Raw genomic sequence first — 12,126 nt, 5'->3', positions numbered from 1 at the left:
CTATGGTAACAGACACCATGAGCGCTGGCTTGGAACGTGACTAGAGCCTCCAGCAGCCTCATTTACACACACATACCCTGCCTTAGACCCTGTCTTTGTCACTTTGTGTGGGAAGTGACATTTTCAACAATGTCCGGCTCCCCATCATTCTCAAGTCCATAGTGGCACTCTAAAAAAAAAAAAAATCTTCACTCTTCTCTGCCCAGGTCCCAGAAACCCAAACTTCCTTCCCAATACCAGGCCTGGATGGAATGCTGGGAAACATGGAAACCTTAAGACATCAGATCAGGCAGGATGCTGCCTCCAGCAAACCACATTGTCCAGAATGTACAGAGAAAGTAATGAGAGCATCAAAACAGTGTTTATAGGACAGCAAGGGCCAACTGCCCTCTCTCCTTTCCCCTGTGTGTGCCCATCACCCCCAGACACACTGCCCCTGCCATCTTGGCAGGGTTCTCTGTGTGTCATACCATTCAGACAGTGGCTGTTGTCCGTTTGGAAACACACCAAACACACAGATACCCTCTCCTATCACTCAGCCCAGGGGCCAGACGGCTTTTTCTGGCTTTATGTAAGCAAGCGGGGTTTGCAGTCACTAAATCATTGAAAGAAGGAAGCTTGTAACGAATTTAAAAGAGAAGACAAAGATTTCACATTCAAGTTCTTTGGCTTCACAGTGAGGAAAATGTGTATATTGATCAAGCGGTCATTTTTTTTTCTTTTGTTAATCTTTAACCAATTTATACATCGTGGTCCCCACATCAGACAGACTTGATAAACAGACTTGATAAATAACACAGAACAGAACATGTGGATTGGTAGTTGTATTAGGATATATTATAAATCCATGTATTCATGCTCTTTATAAAGCATAATCATGCTCACTCTCTTTCGAATATCGTTTCAAGCAATGGGTGAAAGGAAGGAAGGAAGAGAGCTAAATGAGCCAGGGTTTGTGGTTACATGGTAAAGGCAGAAATAACCAAAATTCAACATACTTCCCACCACAAGATTATTAGAGAGCAGCCTACAAGGTAGAGGTAAGAGCTCAGGTGTTAAACTCTGACAGACCCAGTTTCATGACAGACCAGATGTTCATGTAGGTAACTGTGAGCAAATGAAGCTCTGGGGGGGCCTCCGTTTCCTCATTCCAAAAGCAACGACAATCATTCTGCCTGTGTCTTTGGATTACGAAGAGGAGGACATGACATAATGACTCTAAAGCTCTTGGCACTATGTATTCATAGTCAATAAATAACAAGAAGAAAATGCTTACGATGGTTTTTAAATATACCCTCAAATTCTTTGACATTCCTCCCCTTCCTGAGTTTAATCAATCCCACTGCTCCCTAAATGTAGGCGAAGCTTAGTGGCTCACATCTAATAAAAAAGATGTTGCTCAACATTGAGATTCCACCTCACCCCAGTTAGAGTGACTATAGTCAAGATATCTAATAACAACAGATGCTGGAGGGGATGTGGCCAGAAGGGAACCCTATTGCATTGTTGGTGGGAGTGTAAACTTGTTCAACCACTTTGGAAAGCAGTATGGAGGTTCCTCAAAGGACTCCACATAGAGCTTCCCTATGACCCAGCAATCCCACTTTTGGGCATTTACCCGAATGATCACAAACAAGACCATACTAAAGCTACCAGCACAACTATGTTTATTGCAACATTATTTACCATAGCTAAGATAGGAACCAACCCAGATGCCCCTCAGTAGATGAATGGATCAAGAAAATGTGATATATATATATATATATGTATGTATGTATGTATATGTATATATATATATATATATATATATATGAATTCTCTGCCTCCATCAGAAAGAATGACATTGCCCCATTTGTTAGGAAATGGAAAGCCTTGGAAAAATTATATTAAATGAAGTAAGCCAGGCCCAAATAAACATAGGTCCCATGGTTTCCCTTATTTGCCATAACTAGTATATGTGTGGGACAAGCAGAAAAGGTCAAAAGCTAGGTACATATGACCAGATAAGCAAAATGTTAAGCAAAATGAACCCCAAGATAGGGACACAAGTGGTTTTTTCTTTCTTGCTATTGTTCCTAATGCATTTATAATGTACCATGCGTTTTTTTTTGTTTCTTTGTATGTTCCTCCCTCATGGTATAACCCCTGTTTTGACTGTATTTGATGTCAGTGCCCCGTATATACACTTCTCTAGCTTGCGGAGGGGAAGGGAAAAAACAAAATGCTTAAATAGGGATACAGGTTGACCCATGGTAACAATGAGATGTACAAGACACTATGTTGAAAAACTAACTTTACAATTTAGGCAGAGGGGGGAGAGAGAGGGGGAGGGGGTAGTTGTGGAGGTGGGAGGGAAGGGAGGGTAGGGGAAAAACAAAGGAGGTGGTAACAATGCTGGATAGGAAATGTACTCATTACCTTACTCATGTAACTGTAACCCCTCTGTACAGTGTCTTTACAATAAAAACATATTTTTAAAAAAAGATGTTGCTGTAGTAGTATCTGAGTATACCATAAGGTATTATTGCAATCTATATTTTACCCAGGAGAATGCTAAGCAGGCTCACAGAGGTTAAGTGATTTGCCCAAGTTCCTATAGTAGTATGACCCAAATGTCTCTCTCCTCAAATCTTGTCATTCCCATTCAAATCCCCAGGGAGATACTATGAGGTTGTTGGCCCCTAGGGAGTGATTAGGTCCTGAGACCCTCTTGATGGTATCAGTGTCTTTACAAAAAAAGGTCTCAAGAGAGACCCCTCACTTCTTTCATCAAGGGAGGACATAGTCAGAAGTCGTCGTCTGTGGGCTAGAAAATGGGCCATTAAATCTCCATGTACTAGGACCCTAATCTTGGTCTTTTCAGCCCTAAAAGAAGCAAGAAACAGCCAGGAGTCTGTGGCTCATGCCTGATCACAGTTCACAGCCAACCTGGGCAGGAAGGTCCGTGAGATCATGTGCCTCCACTCCTCTTTAATCTGGTTTAAGAATGCCGAGAATACCGGACCTTGAATAATGAAAGTCTATGAGAGATCCCGCAGGGAGGGAGTCTGCTATGGGTCACCCTCCTGATCATCTGGGAGGGTCATGGATGCTTCTCCAGAGGCTGAGCAGATGCTCATCCCAATGCCCCAGTTGGGACCCCTGTAAGCCTAAATGGACAAACTCCTAGCACCCTTGGCATACTCCAGCACTCTTCTAAGAGTCGTTCATTTACCCTATATAGCAAACCTAGGATGTACTGGCTATAATTCTTCCATCCTACAGATGAGAAGACCAAGACTCAGAGACATGAGGCAGCTTGTCCAAATCAGTCACTACTAACTACATAATGCACCTCAATTAAAAAAAAAATATGGCCTTAATCAACAACCTGACTCCCTTCTTTTCCACTGGAGTGGTAGGACCAGCTCTGGATCCCAGGTCCTCCTTCAGTGAGATCCGACATTGTACAGACTGTGACATCTTGCCTTGAATCAAGGTTAAATGGCTGTCACCAGCACTTAACCTCCTATCAGGTGGTCATAGAGACATTCATGCTCCACCAGATCTCCCCTCACGACTTCCCATTTGGCTCCAAATACAAAGCATAGAAATGAATGCTTTTTACCCAAAGCAATACTGTCAACAGTAACATCCAGGAGCTGACCCAGGCTGATCCATGGTTAAAAGTGGTAAAAATAGATGGTTTCCAGTTAACAATAAATTCACAAAAATCTTTTCATCTCTAAGCTTTTCCTCACCATTTTTCTGCATTGTTTGGTGCCTGCCTTCTTGTCTCCCATGACAGAGAAGGTGAATGCTCAATTGTCAAATATCAGACCTGACACCCAGCATCTGTATACAGCCTGTCGGGATCATGTCACATTAAAGTCAGTCAGTTCCACTATGTTATTGTTGTCCCGCTAAAATACTTGGTGTATTGTAACTCTGGGGACCTCCATGTCTGTTTGTACATATGAAACTTCTTTTCTCACTAGTAACAGTGTTGCTAGATTACATGTCAGAATTACAAATATGAGCACTTCAAGCCGATCAACAAAGATCAAAGGTCTCTGTTACCCAAGCATATCGCATTGTCTCTTCCTGTATCTTCCTTTTTAAACTGAAAAAAAATGCTAGGTGTGGTCATTTCAGAAGGAGAAGAAATTGAGGCTTCTCTGCAGAAGACATAGCAAATGAGAACAGAATGAAATGAGAATGTGGTAGGGACAAAGGAAGTAAAGAAGAAAGGGAGGAATGAAAGGAAAGTGCCTATTATCCTCTTACTATACATAGTAGCAAATCTTATGTTTTCTTCCTCAATGCCATTTTCCACCCTTCCATTCTGCTTCCAATTTCCCTCCATGGAGAGAAGGAAGTGATTGAACAAAAGTATTAGCAGTACAAAAACTAGAATTCCTTTCAGTCTAATCACTCCCTAACATGGCTCTCTCAAGCTCTAATGCTCACCCTCTTACACTTCTGAACCTACAGATGGCAGAGGAAGAAGACACAATCTGGCAATAGCTGTCATCCTCAACCCCTTTCCTTCCATCTTAAGTGGAGGATTATAAAGTCCTCCATTTTCAATGGCACTTAAGAGAAAGGAAACAAATCTCAAACTTTGTCCATAAACCACAAATAAATGTTCTAGAGAGTAACACCAGCAGCTTTCCCCTGAGAGGAGCCAGGGGACCAGAAACCAGGAGTAGATGGGCTCCTAGACTTCCATGATTAGTATGGACAGAAACCAGCCAGGGAGTGTAACAAACATGGTAGACTTTCCCAAGGCCACAGTCAGGTAGATTCCATAACCAAGCCATGCAGAGTTGCGCTGCTAACCAATTCTGACCCTCTCTGAGCCACTCAACCATTACCCTTTATGAAAAGAACCTGAGTTTTTAAAAAGAGACTCAGATTTGCTCACCTTTCTGCTTCTGCCAAGGGAAGTGAAACCTTCTAATTAGCTGTCAGTAAACTGTGCTCTCTCTCTCTCTTTCTCTCTCTCTCTCTTTCTCTCCCCCCTACCCCCTTCTTCCTTCCTTCCCTTCACCCTCACTTTGTGCTGGTCCTGGGGCTTGAACTAGGGCCTGGACACTGTTCTTGAGCTTCTTTGCTTAAGGCTACTGCTCTACCAGTTGAGCCACTCTCCCCTTCAGCTTTTTGATGGTTAATTGAGGATAAGAGTATCACAGATTTTCCTGCCTGGGCTGACATTGAACCACAATCCTCATATCTCAACCTTCTGAGTAGGTAGAATTACAGGCATGAGTCACTAGTACCTGGCTCTCTCCATCTCTTTCTTTCTCCCTATCCCTCTTCCTCTCCTGCTCTCTCTCCCATCCTCCTATTGACTAAAAGTAAAATGGAGCTCACTAGTTCACTGTACAATATTAATTTGCATTGTATCTCAGCTCCAGGGGAAGGTTCACAACTGGGGACAAGACTCTGTGTGTGTGTGTGTGTGTGTGTGTGTGTGCGTGTGTGTGTGTGTGTGTGTGTTCATACTGGGGCTTGAACTCAGGAACCTGGTGCTATCCCTGACCTTTGTCACTCAAGGCTAAACCTCTACTACTTGAGCCACAGATCCACTTCTGATTTCTTGCTCGTTAATTGGAAATACGAGGCTCACAGACTTCCCTGCCCAGGCTGGCTTCAAAATTGATCCTCATACCTCAGCTTCCTGAAGAGCTAAGACTACAGACATGAGCCCCCAGTATCCAGCCAAGACTGTATTTTTTAATGCACCTGATTCCAGAGAACACCAAAGCACATGTATTCTGGAAATTAGATGGAACAACAAACCCAGCCTACTCAGCATGCATTCCAGCCAGTGATTGCTGGGATTGGCAAAGCAATGATGACGTTTCCTTAGACCCCAGTGGAAAAGAAGTCTAAGCTAAATCTTGGCCCAGAAACTCTTTGGACCATCATTCCTCTGTACTTTCTAGGATAATTATGGTGATTTGGGTACATTATCAGTCTCATTTGGAAAGCAGTCTGGCTGAAATTGGATAGCACATCAAAAATAGATGGTTTTCTTTCTAGAAAATCTATACTAAGCTAATGTGTGTTTGGAAACAGATTAATAAAAACAGCCCCTTCAGACACTAAGTATATATGGAATCCATTCACATTGAATCTCCTTCCAGCCAGGACCTGGCTGCTCAAGTCCTGGGACATGAAAAAGACGGTTTGTACAAGTACAACCTGCTGAAAATAACCGGTGGCTTGGGACTGGCCAACCACAGGAGACACAGTTTCCTCTGAAACACCCAGAGAAAATTTTAAGATATACCTTCTTCTTAGAAGAAATGGGAAACGGTGGACAAAGGCCCTAGAAGGAAGGAGAGCATGAGGAAAAACGCGCTGAACGAAAGCGTCAAAAGGCCTAGGTTGGGCCCCATTCTGTCTGCAGCTTTGGACCTCAAACAAGGTATCTATCCTTCCAGCCTTTCAACTTACTATCTGTAAGTCCTAATATCTACAGAAGCAGGGTTCCTTAAAGGGCAATGAAATCATTTGTAAAAAGTGTTCTGTAAGCTGAGAGGTGCTTTATGCACACACACTTGCTCACACACACACACATACACACACACACACACAGAGGAAAAGCCTCTCTGGAATTCTGTGATCATTTATAAAAAGTGCTCTGTAAACTGAGAGGTGCTTTACACACACACACACACACACACAGACAGAGGAAAAGCCTCTCTGGAATTCTGTGTTAAAAACATCCACTAAAACTGCAGCTTTCTTTTAAACAATCCATCTCTAGTTCTGTGGTTTTGCTTCTTTCTTGAGTGGACACAAGTATCTAAAAATAGCTGCCCGGCCAGAGCTGCTGTGGTCCATCAGTAACAGAACGCTGATCATATCTTTGTCAGGCTACCTGAGCCCACCACCCATCTCCGCCTTACTCCCTCCCCTTCAGCCTTCTCACTCCTGGTAAACAGGACAAAAACGGGACACTGAGGCCTGAGACTAGGTGACATCAGTGTCCTTTCTGAAAGTGGATTACTTAAAATTTCTCTTCTCTTTCTTTGCACCTTGGCATCTGTAGTCAGAGACGGCCTGGAATTTCCATGATTCTCAGAGCCTTGACTCCTCTTGGATCCATTCATTGATTCATTCATTCAATAAAGGACTGCTGAGTTCCTTACTGGGTGCCAGGCGCTGGGAGTATGACAATGAACCAGACAGGCTAAGTCCCTGCACTTGGTGGAGTTCACATGCTGGCATCAAGTGTGACACAGAAGAAAGAATATTCCAGATCACTGAGGAAAACTGCAAGCACAAAGGCCCTCAGGCAGAGACTAGGATGATTTATTTGAGAAAAAAAAAAAAGCCAAGTGGCTCCAAGGTCACTTGCAGGAATAGAGAAAGCCAGAGAGAAGGCGATGTGGAGAGACCCTTTCTAACACAGACAGAAAACGAAGCCCAGACGAGCTGTGAGCCGCCCAGAGTCACACAGCGAACTGTTTCCACCGATCATTCTAAAGCCTAACTCTTCAGCCTTCAAATCCAGACTTGCTTAACCCTATATTGATCTGTCTGCCTCGAGCCATAGGAAGACTCTTTGCTGCTCTCATTAATGTTTAAAAGCTCTGAACCTCAACAACAACAACAAAAGCAAGCCAGCCCACATTTTAAGCAGAGAGGGATTGCTTTTGACTTAAGTTGCATGTAAATTCTGCTGTGACAGCTAAGACTTAGCACCAGTCTACGTCTGTGCAGGTGCTCCCCAAACAGTCCTCCTATTTGTGGAAGGCTGGCTTCTCTAACTACGGAGAAAGGACGTAGCTCACCAGAGTCTAATCGCTTTAAGTCTTTTTTTTTTTTTGCACCTCCACCTCTTGATAGTGCTCTGTTTAATTCACCCAAGTGCAATCAAAGCCAATCTGTTCTAAAACTACCTTCATCTGATGCCTTTAAATTGACAGGTAATCTAGCTGTGAGCAAAACATCATAATTACAACTTCCTTCCTCAACCTAAGGGTTGTCTGTTAACAGCAAAATCCTGTAGTCCCTGTAATGTGAGCTATCCTTCCACTTCTCCCATTGCTATGCTACATCTCCCTTCTTCCTCCTGTTAAGCATCCTTGGTGTGTGAACCTCAACCCACACCCACAGTCTAGCCACAGGGTGGTGCCTTTGGCTAAATGGGTAAGTGGAGAAAGGAGCAAAGAGGTAAGTCACTGCCTTCTTCCTCCTCACGCTTCCCATTCCCCTCTCTTTCTAATCTTTCCATTTCTTTCTCTTCTTTTCCCTCCTCCAACAAATTTTTTCCAGTCTGGAGACTCTGGAAGACCAGAGACAAACTAGAAGTGTGCTTAAGAGCCTAGATGGTAGCCCATTATACCCCACCAAATAGGATCAAAAGGATAGCCCTAAGATGTTTGTAAAGATTAAGTGTATTGGGGCTGGGAAGGTGGCTCAGTGGTAGAGCGCTTGCCTTGCATGCCTGAGGCCCTGGGTTCGATTCCTCAGCACCACATAAACAAAAAGAAAAACGCCAGAAGTGGCACTGTGGCTCAAGAGTAGAGTGCTAGCCTTGAGCTGAAGAGCTGAGGGACAGCGCCCAGGCCCAGAGTTCAGGCCCCACGACTGGACCCAAAAAAAAAAAAAAAAAAGATTAAGTGTATTAAAATACACAAAGCATTAGACTGGTCTGTGGTGCAGGATTCTATCCAGGCGTGAGACACACCACCCACTCCCCACCCTCCTCCTGCCCCCATGGCCTAGCCAGGACTTGACAGTCACCTCCACCTTCAGGACGGCACAGCACGCGTGGAATCCCATCGCCTCACTGAAAGGCAGCTTAGTGTCCTGATGGCAAGTGCTAGACGGGACAATAATGAAGTCAAGTAAGTATTGTAAAAATAACTATGAAGTAATACACACGAAGCATCTGGTGAGCTTCTGCACTCACTGTTGTTGTTTTTATTGAGGGTGTGTGTGTGTGTGTGTGTGTGTGTTGTGTGTGTGTGTGTGTGTGGTGCCAGAGTCAGGGATGGAACTGAGCTCAGCTTTTCCACTCCTGGCTGCTGCTCTACCACTTGAACCACATCTCTAGTCCAGTATATTTGCTGATCGGAGATGGAATCTTGCAGACTTTTCTAGCCTGGGCTGATTCCAAACCAAGATCCTGCCCATCTCAGTTTCCTGAGGGAACCACGACAAGGCTTGGAGGTCTTTTTTATAATAGCCCTGAGGGCTGTAACTGTAGCTGTTCCCGGCCCACTTTTCTTCACTGTGTCAGGCTAGAAAGTATGAGAGATTCATGTGCAGGCATCCCTGGGACATGAAGATATACAATGATGATCCACCAGAGTGGATTTGAAAAGCTCCAGCCTGCTTCACAAGGTAAGTCCCACGGTAATCCCTGTACCAGAGGCCCTGGAAGCTCTCCACGGCCTCCTTAGATGGCCACCCCTGACACACCCTGGACACACTTGGGCCATCTCCCACTCAGCCAGTCCTCGGCTGCACACCTGCATTTTCTCTACCATGGCCCTGACCTGGTAGCCCGCCCAGTTGTTCCAAATGGTCACCACTCTTCATTCACACACCACCTGTGCATTACATGTCCTTTATAGCTCAGACTCCATCCACTTCTCCATCCCCGGTGGCTACCATCCCCGCCCTGACACCACTGCATGTGGTCTGACATAAAAAGAAGACCAACCTGGCGCTGGTTTTGAAATGTACTTCAGATCACAGCACTCTTCTTCAGGGCTTAAAATAAAGACTATGCGCTCCCTCCCCTCCCTCCCCCTCCCCCTCCCCCACACCCCAAACCCCATCTACTTCCAACACTAGGGCTTTAGAATCTGTTCCTATACATCTCCTATTCATGTCTCAAAACACACAGGGCTCCCTTGGTTTCTGCTCCAATCATGGGAACCTCCTTTTATTTCCTGACATACACCTACTCTTTCTGCCCCAGATCCTTTGCACTTGCTGACTCCTCTTCTGTAAATACTTCCTCTTCTCATTGGACAAATGACTCATACTTACTTCTCAGGGAAGCCTTCCCTGACCATCCCTCCCTTGGTCTTTGTCTATGCCTTTGATCAGACGTTCTTAAAACTTCAATGAAGCTGTACACTAGTGGCTCATGCCTGTAATGCTAGCCATTCAGGGGGCTGAGATCTCAGGACCATGGTTTGAAGCCAACCCTGGGCAAGAAAGTCTGTGAGAATTTTAGCTCCAGTTAACCAGCAAAAGGGCAAAAGTGGACCTATGGCTCTCTAGCCTTGAGTTAAACAGGGAAGGGACAGTGGCGCAGTCCCTGAGTTCAAGCCCCAGTATGGGCACACACACACACACACACATACACACTGATACTTATGGAACATACATCAACTTTTCCATGCAATGATTGACTTAGATGTCTCTCCAGCCATAAATTCCAAACAGTCAAAACTTTCCTCTTTGCTGTTCTGACTGCATTTCCAGTGCCCAGGACTGTGCCGGCTGTGAAGTTGAGATTTAACAAATACATTCTGAAGGGATCAGAAATAAAAACACAATGTCTATATTTCCAGACACTGAGAGACAGACAAAAATAGCAGGTTGAGGTCGCATTTAAGGTGTTCACAAAACATCTCAGTGTTTCACAAGGACAGCCCTCAATTTCAATAGCCAGTCAGTTCAAATAAGACATTTTCCTCCACCTCCCAGGTTTCCTGGCTCCGGTCTGCAGAAGAAAAGAAATGCACTCACAAAGAAAAGTAAACACACACACACACCGCAAATAAACAAATTTCAAACTGCAGTACACACAGAGCTAATGCCTGGCCCAATTCAGTGGTCAGCAGAGCTAAGGGAGCATCTTTATAGTGTATTCCTCTCACAACTGGACCAACGATTTCAACTTGGTCTGACGCCCCACCGGGTCCCTAGGAGGAACCTGTGTGCTGCTTTCAGGCTCTGTGACTCACATTAGGTACACAGTCTCTCCCTGTTGCTGGGGGGCGGAAGGAGGACACGGTTTCACTTGGGTAGAAGCATGTCCACCATGCCACTGCTTGGGTGGCCATGCTGCCCTGCCCTGCCCTTTCCCTTTCCAGCCACGCCCTTCCCCACAATCGCTCCCCACCCTCTTCTACTCCAACCTAAGCCAAACTAGCTGCCTGGTTTAGGAATAAGATTGAGCCAAGACTGGGGAGGCCCTGTGGGCTTCATTATTCTGTGTTGCTCTAGGAGAAAAGGCCATGGGGGGGGGGGGCAGGGGGAGACAGCTGCGGCGTGAGACCTGAGTCTCACTTGCTGCTGGGAAACCTTCCCCCCTGAGGACACCCAGGGCGTGTGCTGCTGCTCCTCCAGGTCCGGGGAGGGGCGACACCCCACCCATCTGCCAGAGAGACAAAGATCACCAGAAACAAAGGACACACGTACACACACAGACACGCTTGCACACCCCAAGTCAGAAGCAAATACCCAGACTGGGTGCGATTTCCAACGAAACAGCCGGCTTGGTGTGTCTTTAAATAGGATTTGAAAGGATCCAGGAAGGACAAATGAACGTGTGCTCGCGGCAGGCAGGCAGGCCGGCCCGGCAAGCGCGAACTGGGTTCCGAACCCACGCTGCCTCCGCCCTGGTCCCACGGCGCTGCGGTTCCCGGGCGCCTTTCCCAGCCCCAGGACACACGCCCGGCCCGGCCCGCCCGCCACCAAGACCCAAAGCGCTTCGATTCGTGGAAGCGCACACTCTCAGGACAGCAGATCGGGGGCGCGGGGGGGGGCAAGGACGCCCCCCCAAGTCAGAAATACCAACCTTTAGGATCCCAGTTCACCTGTTTCCTTGGTGTCTCGATTGGAAATTTCATTGCTCCAGTTGCCCAAAAGGGGGAGGAAATGACAAGAAATCCAAACAACAACCACAATAATAATAATGATGATAATTAATAAGAATAAAAGTCCACACGCTTTCCCCGGGAGTCCAGGGAAACAATTTCCCAGGATCTGGGAGCCTTGGGGCGGGGTGGCGTGCGGAGAAAGGCAGGCAGGTGTGGCGGGGAGCCCTGGGGTAGGAAAGGAGCCGGGAGAGACTGGCTTGGTGTGTTTGGACGGGCGGCGTGTGGGGTGGGGGCGGCCGGCTGCAGCCCAATGGGTGAGAGAAAAAGTACGGGTGGGCGAGGG

At 46.0% G+C, this 12,126-nt stretch overlaps 1 protein-coding gene across 1 annotated transcript in view; it reads right to left on the bottom strand.

Moving 5' to 3' along the window:
- Positions 1–11,813, bottom strand: part of Kcnk10 (potassium channel, two pore domain subfamily K, member 10) — a 132,087-nt gene extending 120,274 nt beyond the window's left edge. The window contains 1 exon segment of the mRNA XM_013014619.1: positions 11,762–11,813. Coding sequence (XP_012870073.1) covers positions 11,762–11,813 — 52 coding nt within the window.
- Positions 11,814–12,126: the final 313 nt, after the last annotated feature.

This window comes from Dipodomys ordii, unplaced genomic scaffold (assembly GCF_000151885.1).
Source record: "Dipodomys ordii isolate 6190 unplaced genomic scaffold, Dord_2.0 Scaffold2, whole genome shotgun sequence".
NCBI lineage: Eukaryota > Metazoa > Chordata > Mammalia > Rodentia > Heteromyidae > Dipodomys > Dipodomys ordii.
The sequence above is the reverse complement of the archived record's forward strand: the minus strand, read 5'-3'. Positions and strand labels throughout refer to the sequence as shown.